This window comes from Narcine bancroftii, chromosome 10, assembly GCF_036971445.1.
Source record: "Narcine bancroftii isolate sNarBan1 chromosome 10, sNarBan1.hap1, whole genome shotgun sequence".
Taxonomy (NCBI): Eukaryota; Metazoa; Chordata; class Chondrichthyes; order Torpediniformes; family Narcinidae; genus Narcine; species Narcine bancroftii.
This window is the reverse complement of record NC_091478.1, coordinates 11,232,754-11,252,967: the sequence shown is the minus strand read 5'-3', so window position 1 is coordinate 11,252,967 and position 20,214 is coordinate 11,232,754. Positions and strand designations below refer to the sequence as shown.

Genomic DNA, 20,214 nt, shown 5'->3' with positions numbered 1-20,214 from the left:
CGCCAGCCCCGGTCACCAAGTCGAGGGCTTCCCAGCGCGCACGGACTTACCCACGGCCGCCTTTCCGTTCGCCAGGCTGCAGTAGCCGCAGCGATAGTCCGACTTCAGGCCTTTGTACTCCACGATGGAGTGCATTCCGCGGAGAGGGTGTGCAGCCGGTCACCTGCCAGACAGGGGGAGGGGATGCCAGTCACATGGAAGGAAGGTCGACGCCACCCAGCCCAGAAAGAGTGCACAGCCCGACGGCCACAACAGATGGGGGGGAGGGGGGGTGAACCCACAACAGATGGGGGGGAGAACCCACAACAGATGGGGGGGAGGGGGGGAGAACCCACAACAGATGGGGGGGAGAACCCACAACAGATGGGGGGGAGAACCCACAACAGATGGGGGGGGGAGAACCCACAACAGATGGGGGGGAGGGGGGGTGAACCCACAACAGATGGGGGGGAGGGGGGGAGAACCCACAACAGATGGGGGGGAGAACCCACAACAGATGGGGGGGAGGGGTCAACAGACAAATCATGATTTAAAAGAAAAATGCAGTCGGGAGAAGTATGGAAGTAAACGACTGCTTCGCGGTGAGGGGGGGGGGGGGGGTCCTTAACTTCAGTCCCAAAGGAGTCGTAGCCTGAAAACAAGGGGTGAAAAGGCACAGACATTGGCGGCAAAGTTTTTTTTTAAAAACCCAACGTTTCAGGCCTCAACTGGGCACCGTCCAGGTACGGGCAGAAAAGCACATAAGCACCTGAATAGAGGCACGGAAAGGAAGGAGATGGTCAATATAAATATTTTGTACAAGCCCACCACCTCCCACTGAGCTCAGCTACACTTCTTCACACCCTGTCCTGCGGAAGGATTCTGTTCCTTTTTATTCCTCTGTCACATCTGCACCCAGGATGAAGTCTTCCAGGACCCATGAGATGTCCTTCAAGAGATGTGGGTTCCCCTCTACGACCCACGTGTCTGCCTTGGCCCCCTCCATCACTAGAACCAACCTTGTCCTCACTAGCCTCTGTATGCAACACATTATCCTCCATAATTTCCCACCTCCAGACACATGTACCCTCTCTTTTCTGGAGAGATCGCACCCTCTGTGACTCTCCTGTCCACTCACTTCTTCCTGCTAATCGCTCCTTCAGTAACTACCCTGTGACACTGGTGTCCACACCTTCCTCACCACCATTCAGGACCCCAAACAGTCCTTCCAAGGTGAAGAATCACTTGTGATATCACTTACAGAGCATGTCAAAAATTGTGTCCTCTATATCAGAAAGACTGGACATACACTAGGAGATTGTTTTGTGGAGCACCTATCCTCTGTCTAATTCGAGCATGACTCATTCGGGCAAATGAAGAATATTCCATCACACTGCTGATCTGCACTTGTTATTGCAGTTGTCTACCATGGCTCCACTGCAGATTCTCTTAATGACAGACCCACTTTGAAGAGGTTTTCCTCCTCTCCATGATGGAGCTTACATGAGTCTCTCTCACAGTTCTACTGTGGTTTCCACTGTTCTGTTCCTGGATAATATCCCAACTAAGACATTGCCACAGCCACAACATTTCAAGTTTGTTCAATCCCTCACTGCTTCTATGGGTTTGTGCTTCCTCTTCAATACTCTACCTTCTCTGGCATTGTTCCAATACTTTTGTCTCCTACAGTTCCTTTTTCATGATTTCAAATTTGCCCCAGTCCACCTGACACATCTATTGTGGCAACAAACTTTTCCTATTGCTCCTGTAAGGTTCAAGGTTTTATTGTCGTAATAAATAAAAATGGAATATACATGGTATACTTCAACTTTTGTCTGCTGTAAGTCAGTGTCACCATGACCATTGCCTGGCACCCCTAATAATAAGAGAAGCAAAAGGCAATGAATGTCTGTGGATTCATGACAATGAATGCCTGTGGATTCATATCCAGAGCTCTCACGATCTCTGCAGCCGCACATAAGCCAATTCAATCCATTGGCAGTCTGAGCTCCAGGTCCAAACTTCCAATACAGCAGCCTGTGTGGGTCCCTCGTTGGTCATTTTCCCTGGAGGGTTATCTCCCAGGCTTCAGCTTCTCCATGGAAGGTGTTCTTTGCATTTCTGGTGTCCTGCACTGGATGCTGCTCCCTGGAGTCTGTGTCCTATTGTGGCACACTGCATAGCACAGGCACTGTTATCTTGGGCGGAGAACTCCATGGTGGCAAGATTTTTAAGATCCCCAAGGATGACATTATTTTCACCTTTCAATCAGCAAAGCCCATCGAGGTTTGTATTGTTCGTAGTTGTAATTCTCTTTTGCACTCCCTCACAAATCTGTCTCATACTTCTCCTTTGACACAGACAGGCCAAAGACAAAATAGAATCACATCCCACATTAAGCTTGGGTAGCTTACAACCCAATGGAATGAAAATTTGATTTTCCATTTTGAGGTAACTAATATCCCCAGTGATGTTCACACACACACGCACAGCTTTCTTCTCATTTTGTTCACCTTTCCCATCTCCTACCCCACCTCAGATCATCTGCCCATTATCCCATCTCACCTCCTAGCCTCAGTTCCATCCCTCCTTTGTACTGGTGTACACTGGCTATCTTTCCTCTGTGCTGCCCTAATGCAGGGTCTCAACGTGAAACATCAATAAATGGCTTCTTCCTGCACAGATGCTGCTTTGCCCACTGAGATCTTCCAGCATTCTGTTTTCTGTGCCTTTCAAACATGAGGTGCCAAAATATAGGTGCCAAAATGTTCATTGAAGATGGTCCAATATCTGACCTGGCCTGACAAGATTCTGACCAATGTGGCTCCCCAAGTGCCTAAATTATCATAATGGTGTTGATCAGCAACAAAATCTTACATGTGCAATTCTGAACCATTTATTTCTGAAAAACCTGAAAATGAATTTATAATACAAAAATACATAAAACATACAATAAAATGTAATAAATGAAAAACTTCATGTCACATATACAAAATAGCTTAATTTCTGCAAAATTCCATCTTCCATTTTCTGTGGAATACTTAAGGTACCTGCAAAAGTAAACATTACATTTTGTAAAAAAAATGCAATGTAAAGGCTTAATAAAATATTAGAATATCTTCCTATGGTTCAGCCATTTTCAACGGGGTCCACAGCACATTTAAGTAAAAACTTTGTTTTCTTTTCGTCTCACGTAAAAAAATTTTTTTAATGTAGTTGATAGAAGTACAGAATAAACCAAAACTTGACTGTTTCACAGGGATGGGGCCCATAAACTTTGAGCAGAGTCCGAGGGAGCCACAGCCAAAACAGAGGTCGAGAATGGCTACACTATTATTGACAATGATCTCGATTTAAAGTTAATCCCCTCTGCCTGCACATGCTCCATATCCATTACCTACTTGTTCATGTATTTATCTAAATGCCTCAAATGTTACTGTTTCATCTGTTTCTACTACTTCCTCTGGCAGTACAATCCAGGTACCTAGTATCACTTTGTCTAATTATGGAGAATTATTGAACAACCCATTTAACTATTGTCCCACTGACAAATGAGTCTTCAGATGCTGAGGTCTTAACCCTTTGGACTCCATATCTCAGTTTTCTGGGACTGGTTCTACATCTAACCATCAGCAGGTCTGTACTAGTGTTCTTACTGTAGATTTACACATACAAGTGATAATCCTCCATTTAATGTCTTTTGAAGATGGGCTTTATTTGTTTTTTTCCTCCTGCCCATATACAAGTAGACATAGCCAAATCCAATGAGCTGAAAAAGGATTTGGGAAAAAAAATGGTAAGGCTTGAAAAAGATACAAAAATGTAGGTAAAATATTAATTTTAATTGAATTTATACATCCCATCATTGTATCAGATGAGGGTGACCAACCCATTAATGATAGTTTATTATGGAGTAATACCCAGAAATTCTCTTTCAATAACTTCATGATTGAAATTCCTAAATATTGGAAATGTCTTAAATGGAAAATTGGAATTACCTGCAAAAGTACCTTTTGAGGGTAGAAGTTCGCTCTTATGTAAATTTAATTTATAACCTGAGAAATGACTGAATCTATCAAACAAAATTAACATGTTTGGTATAAAAATTTCAGGATTTGAAATAAAAAGCAGTAAATAATCTCCAATAAAGTGATACTTTACATTCAATTCCTCCTCTAATTATTCCATTAAATTCTCTACACTGTTGGAAAGCACAGCTGATGGTTCCAATACTATATCAAAAAGCAAAGGACTGAACCACCAACCCTGCCGTGTTCCCCTGTGGAGATTAAACATATCCAATTGCTGTAAATTAGAGTGAACCAGTGCCTTAGGGAATGGATACAATGATTTTTTTAACCATTTTCTTTTTCCAAATTAACATATAATCCATTAATTAGAAATAGGTTGAGAATTTGGGCTCAATTTAGGACATTCTTCTGAATTAATGGTTTTTCACTGGCTAGTCCTATTTATAGAAAACCCAGGGACGAACGATCGACCCTGCGTTATCTAAAGTCACAAAGCTGCCGGGCGGGCCCGCATTGGTTTTGGTCTGATAAATGCACGCATCACCACCGGTTGGGCTCAGCGCTCGTATGCATGTATTAGCTCTAGAATTGCCAGAGTTATCCACTTAACAGCGAGCAATCTTTTTCAACTGTCTTTGTTGGACAAAGGTTTCAAGAAATGGCATAAAATAGGTATTCAAAGTTTTAATGATATCTTTATTCAAGATTATTTTGCATCTTTTTGAACAATTATCAGCTAAATTTAATCTTTCCAATAGATACTTTTTTTAGATATTTACAAATTAGACATTTTGTTCAGTCTAAGCTTTCAGATTTTCTGTGAATTTCCATCACTAATATTCTTGATAATTTTTTAAATTTACGGTTATATTTTCATGGTTGATTAACATCATGCATTTATAATAATTTATTGGATTTAAATTCAGTTCCCATGGCTGGGATCAAGAGCAATTGGGAACGAGATTGAACTTAACATTTTCAGCTTAATGATTTCTCATTTTGTGCAAGACGCTGCTTATTACAATTGAAGGTTGTACACAGAACTTGTAAGTCCAAACTTAAATTATCTTGTTTTTTTATGCAGATATTGATCAATTATGTGAGAAATATTAAATTTTTGAAGCTTCTCTGATCCATGTTTTGGAAGTGCCCAAACTTAAGAGATTCTGGAAAGATATTTTCCAAATTTGATCAACAATTCTTAAGATTAATTTGGAACCTTGCCTGTTAATTGCTTTGTTTGTTTTTTCTAGCGATTCTGATAAACTTATATCAACATCTCAAGAAAAATTTTAGCTTTTACCACATTGTTACCCAGACAAGCAATTTATTGAAATGGAAAGATGATTCATCCCCCTACTCATACAGAGTGATTATATGATGTAATGTCCAATTTAAATTTAGAGAAAATTAGATAATAATATTAAGGATAGAAAGTTTCATTTTATGAAATTATGGGGTCCATTTAAAAAATTTTTTTACAACAGGAAGAATAAACAATTATTGTATGTTCTGATGGTTCATTGCCTGTTCTCCAGGAGTCACCAGTGGTTCCACATTATTAATTTTTTTAATTAATTGATACGGTAACCTTGATTAGAGAGAGGGGATAGAAAAAAAAAGAAAAAATTTCAAAACATACATCGTATCATGGGTCTCCTTGGTTGGATAGTGGTGGTATCATAGCATCTGCTATTTCAAATGTATCAATTATTTCCTGGAGAGGAAAAAAGGTATACTTGTTAAGATACAGTTTTGTTGATGTTCTTTATGTTTTTTTTTGTTGATATCAATAACTCTGAAATTATTATAAAACTAATATTGGTACTGCACACTGGTAAAACCAGCACTGAAACCAAATCATGAAACTGACCAACCAGCATTTATTACCTGGACAAAAATAATTTTTGGGCACAAAAATCCTCTATTAGACTTAATAATTATTGCAAATGCTTCAACTACACTCTTGTTTCTCAAATATTATTTTTCTGACTTGATTAACACCCAACCAGAGCATTCCAGGTTCTTTAAGTGATGAAGATCATTTTACAAATTCAAAACTGTTAAAAGAATTTACAGTAAAAGTCTAAAAACCCAGATGCCAGAAATCCGGACTACTCAAAAATTCTTGCCTGAAATCCAGACCTCTTGAAAACTCTTGGCCTTTGCGCGTGTGCTTGCATGAAGATAAGCGCCATAGATGCACAGCAGCAACAAGCGAACACGTGGAAGTTACAGAAATGTAAGAAAAAATATTATTTTTCTTATTTTGTACTTTATATGAAAAAATGTTTTATTAATAAACTATCAAAGTTTACCTGTTTATTCTCTTTAAAGAATAATCTAGAAATATAAATAAATATAAAATATAAATAACCAAGAATCTAGAAAATCCAAACTGACCCAATCCCCAAGCAGTCTGGATTTTAGGACTTTTACTGTACAATAATTCAGAATGTTATCAGTTCATTTGCAGCAGTGGTTTTATTATAGGACATTGCTTCAATGGTTACTTTGAAAAATAATGTAAAGCCAGTAAACTACAAGATCATTTATAAATCTTGAATTTCATTAAGATGAAATTTTATTAATTTTTGTTCACTAAACATACCTTCCATTCCTGTTGACTCAAAGAAATAACTGTCTGTTGTCTTTGATGTTGTGGCCTGTCATTACCCACACCTTCATTTACTGGCTCTTAAAGATAATACAAAAATTAAAAATTTCCTGATGAAATAGACTCGTTTTTTGGTTTTTGCTTTCAAAACTGAAAATAGTAACTTACCAATAATTGGAAGTTTGTCTTGGTCAAGCCCAATGGCAGCAAAACCATCCTGAAAGAAACAAGGAGTCATTATTAGTTTAATTTAGTCTGGCTCAATTCCAGTCATAAGGATGACAACTTTTGGAACAGAGTACTTCACCCTGTAAAATGAGCATTCAAATCAGATTTAATAGATTTATACAGGCCTTGAATCACAGGTGAGAGGGGCTGAAAATGAATTAGATTGCAAACAAGTTCTGCAGAACACCAAGTAACAAACTCTCCAGCAAGATAGACTCATCCCCTGTCCCAGACAGGAATCCTTAACTTTGCCATAAAGCACGGATACACATTTCTTTTGCAGGGAAGGCTAGATTTAAAATCCACTGACACGAAACATGTAAACATATCATACGCAGTGGCCACTCCTGGCTTCTCTACCATTCAGTAAGATAGCATTGCCACTTTCCTGCACTTACCCCGTAACCCTTAAACTCCCTTAACATCAAAAAATATAGCAATCTGGTTTTAATATAATCTACAACTGACAAACACAAAAGTATTGGGTAGAGAATGCCAAAGATTCCAACATTCAAAGACCCCAGCCAGGGGAACCATCAACTCTGCATCTAACGTGTTTACCCCTGCAATAAAGCACAGGCCCTTCAACCTACAACATTGTACTGACCTTGATAAACCAATCTAACCTTCCCTCCCTCAATCCATTGTTCTTACATCCATGTGCCTATCTGAGATAGGCAATCTTCTGATTGCATCAGCCTCAGCCACCGCATCTGTGTGTAAAATAAAAACCGACTTTTGACATCTTCCTTAAACTTTCACATTAAACACATGTTCTCTGGTATTGGCCATTAACATCCAAGGAAAAAGGTCACAGATGTCCACTCTATGCTCCTCAATCTTATAAAATCACCTTTCATCTTCTGCTGCTCCAAAAAGAAAAGCTCAAGCTCCAAGAAGCATCCTGATAATACTCCTCTTCACCCTCTCTAAAGCTTCCACATCCTTCCAAAAATAAGGCAACCAATACTAAACACAATAAGTGTGGTCTAATCTGCTTTAGACTTGCAACATTACCTCATGGCACTTAAATTCAATTCTCTGTCTAATAAAAGTCAGCATTACCATATACCTTCTTAACCATCTCAACTTGCATGCCAACTTGAGGGATTTATGGACTTGATCCCTCTAATCTTCCACAGTTACAAATCCTGCCATTAATCATGTACAACATTTCAATCTTCCAAAGCGAATTACTTCACTTTTCCAGATTGAATTCCATCATCTGCTACTTCTCTACCCAAATCTACATTGTACCTCTATCCCATTGTAGCCTACGACAACCTTCCACAATATCCAAAACACCTCTAACATCTATAAATTTTCTAACTTACTGCTTTCCTTGTTCATCCAATCTTTTGGAAAATCACAAAGAGCAGGGGGTCCCAGAACAGATCCTTACGAAACACTCATCTCCGTCAGATTATGCTCCATCCATTACAGTACTTTTGCTTTCTGTGGGGCAGCCAATTTAGAATCCAATCAGCCAAGTTTCCATGGCTCATGAGTTTCTGGATGAGCTCACCAGAGGGACCCTTGTCAGACATAATAATTTATATATTTCCATGACACAGGCTCCAAACTCGAGAGTACAAGCCTATCTACTTAATCACTTCTCTGATAACAAATCCACAACCCCAGGATGGGGTTAGCCAGGCAATTTGCCCGGTCAGCGCCCCAGTTAAGTGGCAGTTAGAAAGGGTCGGACCTGGTCAACCTTGCCAGAATCCATCCGGGTCACTGACCTACCTCAGAGATCGTCAGGGAACCCAGTTAAATTTTCCTAGGTTGTGTCCATAGGCAATCTGAACAGGAAAATGGCCGACCCATTTATTCCGATGATGTCAGCGCGTGCGTGCATCACCGGGCAGCCAGCTTCTGAACATTTGGCAGTACTTCCAGTGAGCGTGGGATGGGATTCCTCATAAATCGTCAGGTTGCCGATTTAATGGGTCAATCCCCCTGCAATTTGAAAGGTGCTTCCAGCATCTTTGCCTCAGTAATAGCACCCAGGTCCCAGGAGGGCTATCCAGGTGCTGCAGTTTAAAAGAGGCTAATGTGGTGAGAATTCCCATGCCATTCAAAATCTATTCAAAGCAGTGTTTTCTCTTTAGACCTTTGTAACAATAGTAGTGGACTGTGGAGTTGGAGTCATCTGTAAAGTTGGAATTTAAAACACTGGTCAGAAATTTGTTATCCTGGATCGACCCACAAACCATTTAAACAAGAAAATGACAAGGAATGTAATTGTTTAATATGATGGAAGAGAGCTTAAAGCAAATGCATGCCACATCCAAAAACACATACAAGATATTAATGGTCCCATTTGGAAATACTGGCTGCAGATTAATTGCAGGATTTACAAACAAAAAGTTTTTCCAATTAAACTTTTTTTTTAAATTGTACTTGTGAAGTCCAATATACAAATACTTCCCAATTTGAATGAAGACCACAAGGAAAAATGGGCAGTTCTTAAAAGGAATTGATCCCAATTAGGATGTTGCAACAGGCTTCAGCATTCGAATGAGAAATAACATCATGACCTGAAAGTGCCAGAGGTTTGTCATGTTTATCTTGATCCAGCATTGATAGTCAACAAATAAACACCCAAGAATAAAATAAGAAATTCTGCACATGCTAGGGTCAAGTGCAATACACAAATGTGCTGGAGAAACTCAGTAGGTCATGCAGAATCTACAGGAAGTAAAAGGTAACCAATGTTTTGGGCCTGAGCTCTTCATCTTGAATCCCTCTATCACAGTTGTGTATAAAAATTATTTTAATGCCAATAGCTGGCCTTCAATCTAATTACTTCGTGTAACACTTACCCTCACAATGAATGAAACATGGAATATATTCTCCACAGTACGTGAATAAGAATGTGGATCAATTACAAAGTCAAAGAAATTGATTGGTGTTTCAGCTGTAAAAGATAACATTTAATTATCAATGAAATTATCACAAATACAAGTTTCACAATTGTTGGTCATGAACAACTTTTTTTCTTCAGAATGTCATGGGATCTGTTAGTTACTGTAGAAAATAGACAGTACCTCAGTTTAACACCTAATTTAAAAATAAAGGGCCTTCATACCTATACAATTCCCTCTCTATTGCATTACAGTGTCAGCCTCTGCATTAGGAGTTGAAATCTTAAACTTTCAAAACTCAAAAGATGAGATTAGTAACCAATCAATGCCAGTAATTTAGAGATAATGGATTATGCTATGAGAATGACAGTAAGGATCAGAAGTTTTAATAATTGAAGCTGAAGAGACAAAGATGAAGATGATGGCTGGAGCCAAGGTATTACAGCACCCTTATTCAGTGGTTCACTTATTCAGTGGTTCACTGCTGGGGAAGAAAGTGTTGGCCTGTGAAGTTGTTCTTTTCTTGGTGGTACAGTGGAGGAATTGGAGTTCTGTACAATATCAGTCATAATTTTTAAGGTAATTATTTAGGCAAGCAGTTGTTCGTTAAAAGACAGAATTAGGTGGACTGAGAAAGTGACTGTTCAAGAATAATTAAGTGAATAGAAAACCAAAGCATGACAATATGAACTTTATGAGTGGAATTAATTTCTGCACACAAGACTTGGAACTAGAAGTAATCAAATATGCTTAAAGTATACTTTAGATATTAATGTATTGGATTACATAAATTAAGGTAGAACTGACAAAATTGAGCTTTCACCATGCATACTGAAGGAAAAACAGCCATATGCAAACATGAGGAACAGCATTTTATAATCAGTCTACAACTAGACGGCATCAACATCCACTCCACCAATTTCCAGTCACCTCTGCTCGTTTTCTCAACCAACACCCCCAACCTCCCCCACACCTCTGTGGGTTTTCTTTACCTCTCTGACCAAATTCCTTCTTCTTTCCTTCTATATCTTGTGACATGCATACCTTCCTTCATCGAGCTCCCCATTCCCTTCCTACCTCAGCCCACTGCCTCTTCTTCCTTTCACCTAGCTTCTTTTTTTCCCCCATTTCTTCCACGCTTCCATGGTATTCATCCATCACCTACTATCGGAACCAGAGAAAAATATAGCATAGAAACAGGCCCTTCTGCCCCTCTAGCCAAACTATTATTCTCCTAGACCCACTGACCTGCAATCTAATCATAGCCCTCCAATTCATGTACCTGTCCAAATTCTTCTTAAAAATTAAAATTGAGCCTGCATTCACATCAACTGCCAGCTCATTCCACACTCCCACTAAGCACTGTGTGAAAAGGTTTCCCATTCCACTCTCCTAAACTTTTTACCCTTTCACTCTTAACCCACGTCCTCTGGTTTGTATCTCACTTACCCTCAGTGGAAAAAGCCTATACATTTACTCTGTCTATCCTCCTCATAATTTAAAATACCTCTATCGTTCCCCCCATCGTTCTTCTATGGTCCAGGGGAAAAAGTCCTAACTTATTTAACCTTTCCCTGTAACTTAGTCCCTGAATTCTGGAAAATAGCCAAGTAAATCTTTTCTGCACCATTTTGTGTGTTGACCTGTTTCATCAGTACAAGAGTTGGCAAGCACTGTACTCACGGTCAGATTTGAAGTATTCTTGCAAGAGTCCCAATATCCTCTCAACTTCCTTTTCAGTTGCCTCTTGATGAGATTCCTCCATTTTCTTCAACTTTATATACAAAACAAAATAACAATTTACAGAACAAGGTTGCTCAAAATTATGATTATTTGCAACCTAAAAAAGATTTTTTTTAAAAATTGGCTAAAACAGTCAAACCTGGAGAACTTGGATATTAGTTCTAATTTTGATTCAGTAATTTATTTTCTTATTAAATAGCACTATGTGACCACTCATTTGGCAGGCACTATAGGTTTTAGTGTTAGTAGACTGATAATGACAACCTTACCATAACATGGTCAGTTTTGAAGAGACCAATTAACTACTTGTTGGCATGTCAAAAACTCCTGATTACATCAACCCTGTCTGGATTTTACAGTTCTATCCCTGAACTAAGCAATAAAACAGGTGAAGGGGAGGAGTTATTGATGTTTTGAGTTAAGCACCCATATTAGGATTGAGTAAACTGGGAAGATGGCCAGTATAAAGATGAGACAAAGGCCAGTTGAAGTTAACTGATTTGAGGGATGATGAGCAGGAAGAATCAAGTGAATGGGTAGAGGTAGAGTGGGACATAAACAAATCTGTGATAGGCAGCAACAGACAACAAAAGGGGCTGAAAGAACCAGGTGAGGGAAGGTAGGGTTAAAGTTCTTACAGTTGTAGGGGGAAATGCTAGGTGTTCAGGCAACAGTGGAATGTGAGAACTTGCATCACCATTCCAAGGACCAAAGAAACCCCTAATCGACAAGGCATAATTTCACGTGCACCTCCTTAAAACTCAGACTATATTCAGTGCAATGTGGCCTCCTCAACAGCAATGAGACCAAAAGCAGTCCAGGCTACCAAGTAGCAGAACTCTTGCAATCACAAAAAGTAGCATTGTAAATCCTATTACCAAGCCAATTTACCAACTTACCAAGATTCTACAGGTCCTTGCCTTTTGGACCATATGGCGCCCTCATCAATAAATGGCTTACCTCTTCAAAAATTTAATCAGATTGATCAATCAATCCTTGATAAACCCAAACTGGCCATCTTTGATTACTCTCAGTTTCCAAATGATCATTCAGATTTCAGATTTATTGTCAGAGTACATAAATGACATCACATACAACCCTGAGATTCTTTTTCCTGCGGGCGCGCAAGAATTACGACTAATTCATAGTGCAAAAACAAATGTACACAGCGTAAACGTAAACAAGCAAAGAACTGAAAACAGATAACGAATGTAAACAAACTGTGCAAAACAGAGAGAATAAAAAAGAAATTCAATAAAGTGCACAAGTCCTTAAATGAGGCCCTGATTGAGTTTGTGGTTGAGGAGTTTGATGGTGGAAGGGGAGCAGCTATTCCTAAACCTGGTGGTGTGAGTCTTGTTTAATTTTTTTTAATGTAGACATACAGCATTCAGCCCACAAGTCCATGCTGCCCAATTATCCTACACCCCCAGTATGTTTCAAATGGTCAGAGAAAACTGGAGCCCTTGGGGAAAACCCACACAGACACGGGGAGAACATATAAACTCCTTACAGACAGCACGGGATTCAAACCCCGGTCCCGATCGCTCGTGTTGTAAAGGCACTGAGCTAGCTGCTACACCAACTGTGCTGCCCTTGCAACACCAATACCTCTTTTCTGATGGCAGCAGTAAAAACAGAAGGTATCCTGGGTGGGGAGGGGTGGGTCTTTGATGATTGCTGCTCCCCTCCGACAGTAGCATTCCCTGTAGATGTACTCAATAGTGGGGAGGCTTTTGCCTGATATCCTGGACTGTGTCTACTACCTTTTGTAGGGGTTTTCACTCAGGGGGATTGGTGTCCCTATACCAGACTGTGGTGCAGCCAGTCAGCAAATTTTCCACCACATCTTTGTAGAAATTTGCCAGGGTTTCTAGTGTCCTATCAAGCCTTTGCAAACTCCTGAGGAAGTAGAAGTGTTGACGTGCTTTTTTCATGGTGCCATTGGTGTTGGGTCCAGCAAAGACCTTCCCAGATAGTGACTCCCAAGAACTTAAATTTGCTCACCCTCTCCATCTCTGATTTCCCCAATGATCACTGGATTGTATACCTCTGGTTTTCCTTTCCTGAAGTCAACAATCAGCTCCTTAGTTTTGGCCTTGAACCCTGCCTTCAGAATTTTTTCTAGAAACTTCCCTACTATTCATGTTTGGATCAGAGTTTTCTCAGCTGTCAATTCTTGAAACAAGACTTGTGACCAGTCAAATTTTAAAATGAAAGCTATTATTCCTGAAAGTCCAATATGTAATTTTCCATTGTACAGCAGTTTTTTCTTGCCATTTTACAAAACAGACCAAGAAGTTATTATGCTGAGTGGACATTCAAGCTTCATCCTTGGGAGTTCTGAACAATCAAAGACCTAAGCTAGTTAAAAATGAATCTATTAAATGGCATTGGCACAACATTAATCTCATGATGATTTCACATTTATTGAGCCAGCTTAAATTTTAAAGGGTGACTAGGTTTAAAAGTTAAAGTCTGGCAGCTTTCTTCTCACTTTAGTGTTAAAAGTAATTCGTTTCCATTTTCCAATTTTTGGGCTGAGTTTTTAAAAACAGATTCTGATGGTTTTTGTAATAACTATGTCACCATTCCTGAAGTCTAAATACGTTCAGTACTTTAAATAATGAAATACACAAATACACAAATAAACAAACCTGTGTAGGCATTATTCTGCGTTCCTCCTTATTTGGAATTCTTTTCTGTCTCTCTGTTCTCTGTCGTGGAACTGGAGGTTCACTTTTGAAAGATCCCAGCCTGCACCAAAAGATGTATAGAAAACTTTGTAAAGAAAAAAACTTCCTTTTCTTTTGCACCTTCAATCATTTCAAAAGCACTTAACAGTGGATGTCCAAACACCAGAATATGCTGCATTTGAACAAAGTATAGGTACCACACTAAAATCCATTAATTGCCACAGATAATTGGATAAAAGAGTTGAACTTGCATATAATGAAAGGCTGGAGCTCTTTTAAAGTACTTTTCTGCTTCATTTCCTAGTTTAGTCCAGGCATCTTTAGGAAGCCACCCTGCAGATTCATCATCTTCATCGCTCCCTTCAGTTTCCAGACGTCTCAAACCCATGAACGTTAACTGCAGAGAAACCATCAAAAACTCAAGATGAAATAGCATTTTTGTACATCAAAATAAACATTTCTGACAATGTTACATTGATGCAATATGCAACATTAACATATTTGAAAAAGATCCAGAACAAAAAACATTCCTACTGCCACTAATCGAAAGCAGCCATTCTCAATGGGGGCCCTCCGCCTCCACACCACCCCCCCCCCCACTAGCCTGTGCCCCCCAGGGGCCACAGCACATTTAAATAAAAGACTTATTTTCTTTTCATCTCACGTAATAATTATTTATGTTTTTTGTAATTGGTAGAAGTACAGAAGAAACCGAAACTGGACTGCTTCACAGGGAAGGGGGCCCATAAACTTTGACCAGAGTCCCAAGGAGGCCATATCCAAAAAAAATGGTTGAGAAGGGATGATCTAGAGAATCAGTTTATATCTTGCTTCAATTTAAAGACATTGTTATTTTCTTGCCCTAAAAAAATTATTTGGATGGCATTGAGTATCTTGAATGTTTAAGCAATAGTTATCCAGGAAGATGAAGAGTATTCCATTACACAGCTGATGTGTGCTTGGTAAGAGCAGGAAAGGCTTTAGGGAGTTAGAAGGCAAATCTCCTACTGCAAGATGTTGTCTCTAACCTGTTCTTGAAGGCACTCTATTTACCTGGATAATCCAGTAAGGTTTCAGGCCAAGATGACCAGAGTCCCTTTAACTTCCCCAGACCGCATTTGTTAATGGTGGGTGACTCTGAAGGTCAATTTCTAGAACAATATTGATGGATCAGTCACTCAGCATCTCTGGTTGGAAATGCTTCACCTGGTCTTTGGCACTTTTATGTAGAGCTCTGTCATTATTCCCTAGTCAAGACTGACAGTTGGGTCATTGAAGAATGCATTAAATACCATTCTAGAGCTGTTGAAGAACCAAACCACTTCTTGGGTGCACAATTCTGAAATCCAGATATATCCTGATCACAGAGAACGCATTGATTGCACCAGACACCAGTGGGCCATTCCTATCAATGATCCATCTACAACATGTTAGTACATAAGGACAAGCAATTTTAACCCTTGTGTTTAACTCTCACAGCAATTGATGCAGAACCAATTTGTCAGCATGGTCCTTTAGTGCTTGGCCATCACGATCAGTAGAAGCCATTCCTGGTGATCAATTTAGTGATCACACCAAAAATCATCAATTACAAGGCACGTTCCACAGTCTTGCACAAAATGAAATAAAACAAAGTTTTATTTGGTATATTTCAAGTTCAAATTTGCACACTTTAAACTTTCTAGTTTGATAACAAACCCCTAGATACAATCCATTTGGCAATATTGTTCCTTAGGTTTTAAACACTTTCAAAGGAATGATATCTTCCTACCAGTTCCTCTGCAAAGACTGATGGATCAAACACCATCATGTCTGTGTGTAGCTGATTAGCTTTCTCTTGACCCAGGTTTGTAGCAAGTACGAGAAACTGAGCATCCAAGGCTGCCTCGCTTGTCTGTCGTACTGTTTAAAAAAAACCATGAAATATAATTTCTGGGTTTTTTTAGGAAGCATCAAATCTTTTAATATAATTCAGTTCTGAACAATGTCATCATGCAAATACGACAATGCAAAACAAATGTTAAATGAATAGCAGGGAACCGAGAGACATAGAAAAAAAAAATCAAACAAATTAACCAGGCTTAAAAAACCCCAACTACTTTTAGTTACAATTTAATTGTTGGAAATAACACTACTTTAGCCAGTTTAGTTGGCTTGAATTAAGACAAAAATTATTTGTGTCTTTTGGTTTTTGTTGTTCCTTGGCCCTTAAATGAGGCCCTTCAATTCCAGCATATTTTGAGCTAAATAGTACTCACCTTTTGAAAACAATTTATTAGCTTCCTCCAGTGCTTCTGTTAATTTATTACTATTGGGTCTGATCATATCCTCCCGATTCTCTGAAATACGAAGTGGACAGTGAGAAAATTGGGGTACTACTGTAAAAAAAAAAACATTCAAGAGTTACAAAGATAGGAGGGACACGAGACAACAGCAGAATACTGAGAATAAAGCTTATGATGTTTGAGAAGACCTCCAGGTCTGGAGGTCCGATAGGCAATATAACTTAAAAAACCCAGGGACAGCAGAGGTCCAAGCATCAAGTGGAAAATTTACTGGGTTAACTGGAATTCAGAAACAGATAGAAAACACCAAGCAGACTTCTTACAAAGGGTTCCATCTGAATCATTAACCATTTCTCGTTTCACAGGTGGTTCCGGCATTTTCTATTTTGATCCAGCAGCAAATACAAAGGTTGGGTTTGCACAAATGCACAGGTACTATGAGCAATGGAAGAATGACAGCCCAATTTGGAGATCAACACTGGCCCTTTCGTGCACCATAACTAATGCAAATAATCTCTATATTATTAGTCATCTTTCAATTCAAAGGAGACATGTTGTTGTGTAGTTCATCTGTGGGCATGAAGGTGACTTTGCAGTCCCAGTCTGGAAGCACAATGGGGGCAATGGAAGTCTGTTTTTGTAATAACCATGGCTGCTGCTTTGTGCTGCCGTTCATGGTTTTCCATCAGTTTTTGGCAATACTTGTATCTTCTCTAATAAAGGGTAATAAAACAAGTCAGGAACCCTGGCTCATGCAGTAGTCAAAATACACAATAGAGATTGAGAGTCTTTCTCATGCCAGAACAACAATCCAACTCTCAGTCAGCAAGACATGTAGACTTCAGGAAGGAGAGACTTCATTGATAGGATGTTAAACAAGAAGGTCTACAGACATCTACAAATATTCTGGAGAAAGTCAGCAGATTTTGCAACATCCGTAGGAAGTTAAGGGTAACCAACATTTTGGGAAGGTTCTTAAACCTTCCTGTACCTCCATAATCCTAATCATAATTACTCTGGGACCACCAAAAGATCTGTTTGCGCTGTTGAAAGATTTGAATTTTAAATTTGTATATTTTAAAAAACAGGCCCTTCTGGCCCATATGTTGCCCAAATATCCCAATTAACTTACATCCCCCATACCCTAAGACCAACGAGCAGAAATAGGCTAGTCAGCCATAAGAGTCTGCCCCACCATTAAGTCACCCAATTTGACCACCAGACCAAGGCAGCACCACTGTGCACCCCCACATCAGTATCCAACAATGACGTGCAGGCTGCCTTCAGGAGCGTGAATCCAAGGAAAGCATCCGGTCTGGACAGAATACATGGCAGAATACTTAAAACCTTGCTGACCAACTTGCCAATGTATATTCAGACATCTTCGACGTCTTACTCCAGAAGGCTGTGGTACCACCTGTTTCAAATAGACCACAATCATATCTGTGCCCAAGAAGAGTACGGTGGTCTTCTAAATTACTACCGATCACTCACACCCACAGTGATGAAGTGTTTTGAGAGGCTGATGTTCAAGCATATCATCTCCTGTCTGAGTGGTGACGTGCATCAGTGCCAATTTGCCTAACACACCAACAGGTCTATACCAGATACCATCTAACCGGTTCTACACAAAACACTGGAACACCTGGACAGCAAAAATGTATCCATCGGGATACATTATCTACTACCTTCTAGCATGCAACACCATCAGCCCTTCATACCTGATGAGCAAACTCGAAGACCTGGGCCTCAACACCCCACTGTGCAATTGGATCCTGGATTTCCTCACCTCCAGGCCTCAATCATTGTGGATTGGTAAGAACATCTCCTCCACAATTTCCATCAGTACCAGAGCACCACAGGGCTGCATTCTTAGCCTCCTGCTCTACCTGTGACTGTGAGGCTCAGTAATAACAATAACACCATCTATAAATTTGCTGTCAATTCCACGATTGAATAAAATGAGGCAATGAGACAGTATACAAGAGGCAGATTGAAAACTTAACTGAATGGTGCACAAACAACCTCGCACTCAATGCCACCAAAATCGGGGGGGGGGGTGAGCAAATTTAAACTCCTGGGAGTCACTATCTCCGAGGGCCAAACACGCAAATGTCACGGCGAAGCAAGCACATCAGCCGGCGCCTCCACTTTCTGAGGAGTTTGCGGTGACGTCGAAGAACCTTGGCAAAGTCCTACAGATGTGCGGTGGGAAGTGGGTCAACCGGCTGCCTCACAGCCCAGCCTGGGTGGGTGGGGGGGGGGGGGGGGCAATACCACGGGGGGGGGAAGACCCCGAGAAAGGTGCATCACGGAGGAAACACAAGCGGAACGCTGCCGTCACCTGGGACGGGCTCCGCTCTCGCTGCTGCCGTCACCTGGGACGGGCTCCGCTCTCGCTGCTGCCGTCACCTGGGACGGGCTCCGCTCTCGCTGCTGCCGTCACCTGGGACGGGCTCCGCTCTCGCTGCTGCCGTCACCTGGGACGGGCTCCGCTCTCGCTGCTGCCGTCACCTGGGACGGGCTCCGCTCTCGCTGCTGCCGTCACCTGGGACGGGCTCCGCTCTCGCTGCTGCCGTCACCTGGGACGGGCTCCGCTCTCGCTGCTGCCGTCACCTGGGACGGGCTCCGCTCTCGCTGCTGCCGTCACCTGGGACGGGCTCCGCTCTCGCTGCTGCCGTCACCTGGGACGGGCTCCGCTCTCGCTGCTGCCGTCACCTGGGACGGGCTCCGCTCTCGCTGCTGCCGTCACCTGGGACGGGCTCCGCTCTCGCTGCTGCCGTCACCTGGGACGGGCTCCGCTCTCGCTGCTGCCGTCACCTGGGACGGGCTCCGCTCTCGCTGCTGCCGTCACCTGGGACGGGCTCCGCTCTCGCTGCTGCCGTCACCTGGGACGGGCTCCGCTCTCGCTGCTGCCGTCACCTGGGACGGGCTCCGCTCTCGCTGCTGCCGTCACCTGGGACGGGCTCCGCTCTCGCTGCTGCCGTCACCTGGGACGGGCTCCGCTCTCGCTGCTGCCGTCACCTGGGACGGGCTCCGCTCTCGCTGCTGCCGTCACCTGGGACGGGCTCCGCTCTCGCTGCTGCCATCAGGAAAGAGGTGCAGGCGCCCACGGGGCTGGCACCACCAGGTTCAGGAACAGCTGCTGCCCCTCCACCATCAGACTCCTCAACGACCAACTCAATCAGGGGCTCTCACTTGGCTCATGAGCCATTATTGAGTGTTTGCCCCTCTCTGGGAGGACCATCTTTAGCACATTCCTCTGTCTGCATGTTCCTATCAGGTTGAAGGGTGAATGCTTCCCTTTCATTGAGGCTGAGTGCCCAGAAAGGGGCCTGGGCCTGGGCCCCACAGCCCACTCACGCTGCACGCTGTTGATGAGCTCCCGATACTGGTGCCTCAGCATCCTCCGGCGGTTCGGGTCATCATCCCGGGCCCCGTACTGGATGCCGCCGTCTAATTCCTCCTCCTCCTCCGCGTGGCCATCCGACACGAACGAGTTGCTCCTGCCGCGCGGCTGCCGTGCCGTCCCGTTGGCCGGGCGGCGGGAGCTCCCGCCCGAGGGCGACCCTCGGCCGCGGCTCCGGCTCTCCGACATTTGCCGACGGTCACTGGCCCGCCTGGTCGGGTGACGTCATCGCGTTGACCGTGCGCGCTGATGTCATGGACGTGCCCCGGAAGAGAGTGATGATTCCCGACTGCATTGAAGGCACGAGGTTGCTGGAGAAGCTCAGTCGGCCCTGAATTACTGGGCAAAGGACTTTG

The 20,214-nt window shown here is 41.9% G+C and overlaps 2 protein-coding genes across 8 annotated transcripts in view; both read right to left on the bottom strand.

Moving 5' to 3' along the window:
- Positions 1-210, bottom strand: part of LOC138744162 (arginyl-tRNA--protein transferase 1) — a 101,640-nt gene extending 101,430 nt beyond the window's left edge. For 2 of the 3 annotated variants that reach the window (XM_069899827.1, XM_069899835.1), the window contains exon 1: positions 51-210. In XM_069899827.1, coding sequence (XP_069755928.1) covers positions 51-135 — 85 coding nt within the window. In that variant the 5' untranslated portion in view covers positions 136-210. The remainder of the gene's footprint in view (positions 1-50) is intronic. The other variant, XM_069899834.1, reaches the window with a different exon arrangement.
- A 2,649-nt stretch (positions 211-2,859) lies between these two features.
- On the bottom strand, positions 2,860-20,077 carry nsmce4a (NSE4 homolog A, SMC5-SMC6 complex component). 5 transcript variants are annotated; one of them, XR_011345332.1, is made up of 12 exons: positions 19,813-20,077; positions 16,423-16,503; positions 15,936-16,066; positions 14,416-14,561; positions 14,126-14,225; positions 11,409-11,499; positions 9,684-9,778; positions 6,796-6,844; positions 6,622-6,707; positions 6,329-6,353; positions 3,978-4,051; positions 2,860-3,029 (listed from the first exon to the last, which is right to left on the bottom strand). XR_011345332.1 is itself a non-coding variant. In XM_069899825.1 (11 exons), the coding sequence occupies exons 1-10, from the start codon at positions 20,045-20,047 to the stop codon at positions 6,342-6,344; spliced, it is 1,026 nt and encodes a 341-aa protein (XP_069755926.1). In that variant the 5' UTR covers positions 20,048-20,077; the 3' UTR covers positions 2,860-3,029; positions 6,329-6,341. The 5 variants fall into 5 exon arrangements, 2 of the variants coding, with proteins under 2 accessions (XP_069755926.1, XP_069755925.1); XR_011345330.1 differs by lacking the exon at positions 6,329-6,353 and adding an exon at positions 5,653-5,727; XR_011345331.1 differs by lacking the exons at positions 2,860-3,029; positions 3,978-4,051 and adding exons at positions 5,648-5,727; positions 6,143-6,186.
- Between the last annotated feature and the right edge of the window lie 137 nt (positions 20,078-20,214).

Bases quoted from the DNA above. Each gene is read 5' to 3' on its own strand.
- nsmce4a (XM_069899824.1), bottom strand. From the start codon at position 20,047: ATGTCGGAGAGCCGGAGCCGCGGCCGAGGGTCGCCCTCGGGCGGGAGC. The intron at 14,562-15,935 runs GTAGGAAGATAT...GTTTCTCTGCAG, and splicing joins CAGTCTTTGCAGAGGAACTG to TTAACGTTCATGGGTTTGAG. The intron at 5,728-6,621 runs GTATGTTTAGTG...TTTCCTCTCCAG, and splicing joins TGAGTCAACAGGAATGGAAG to GAAATAATTGATACATTTGA.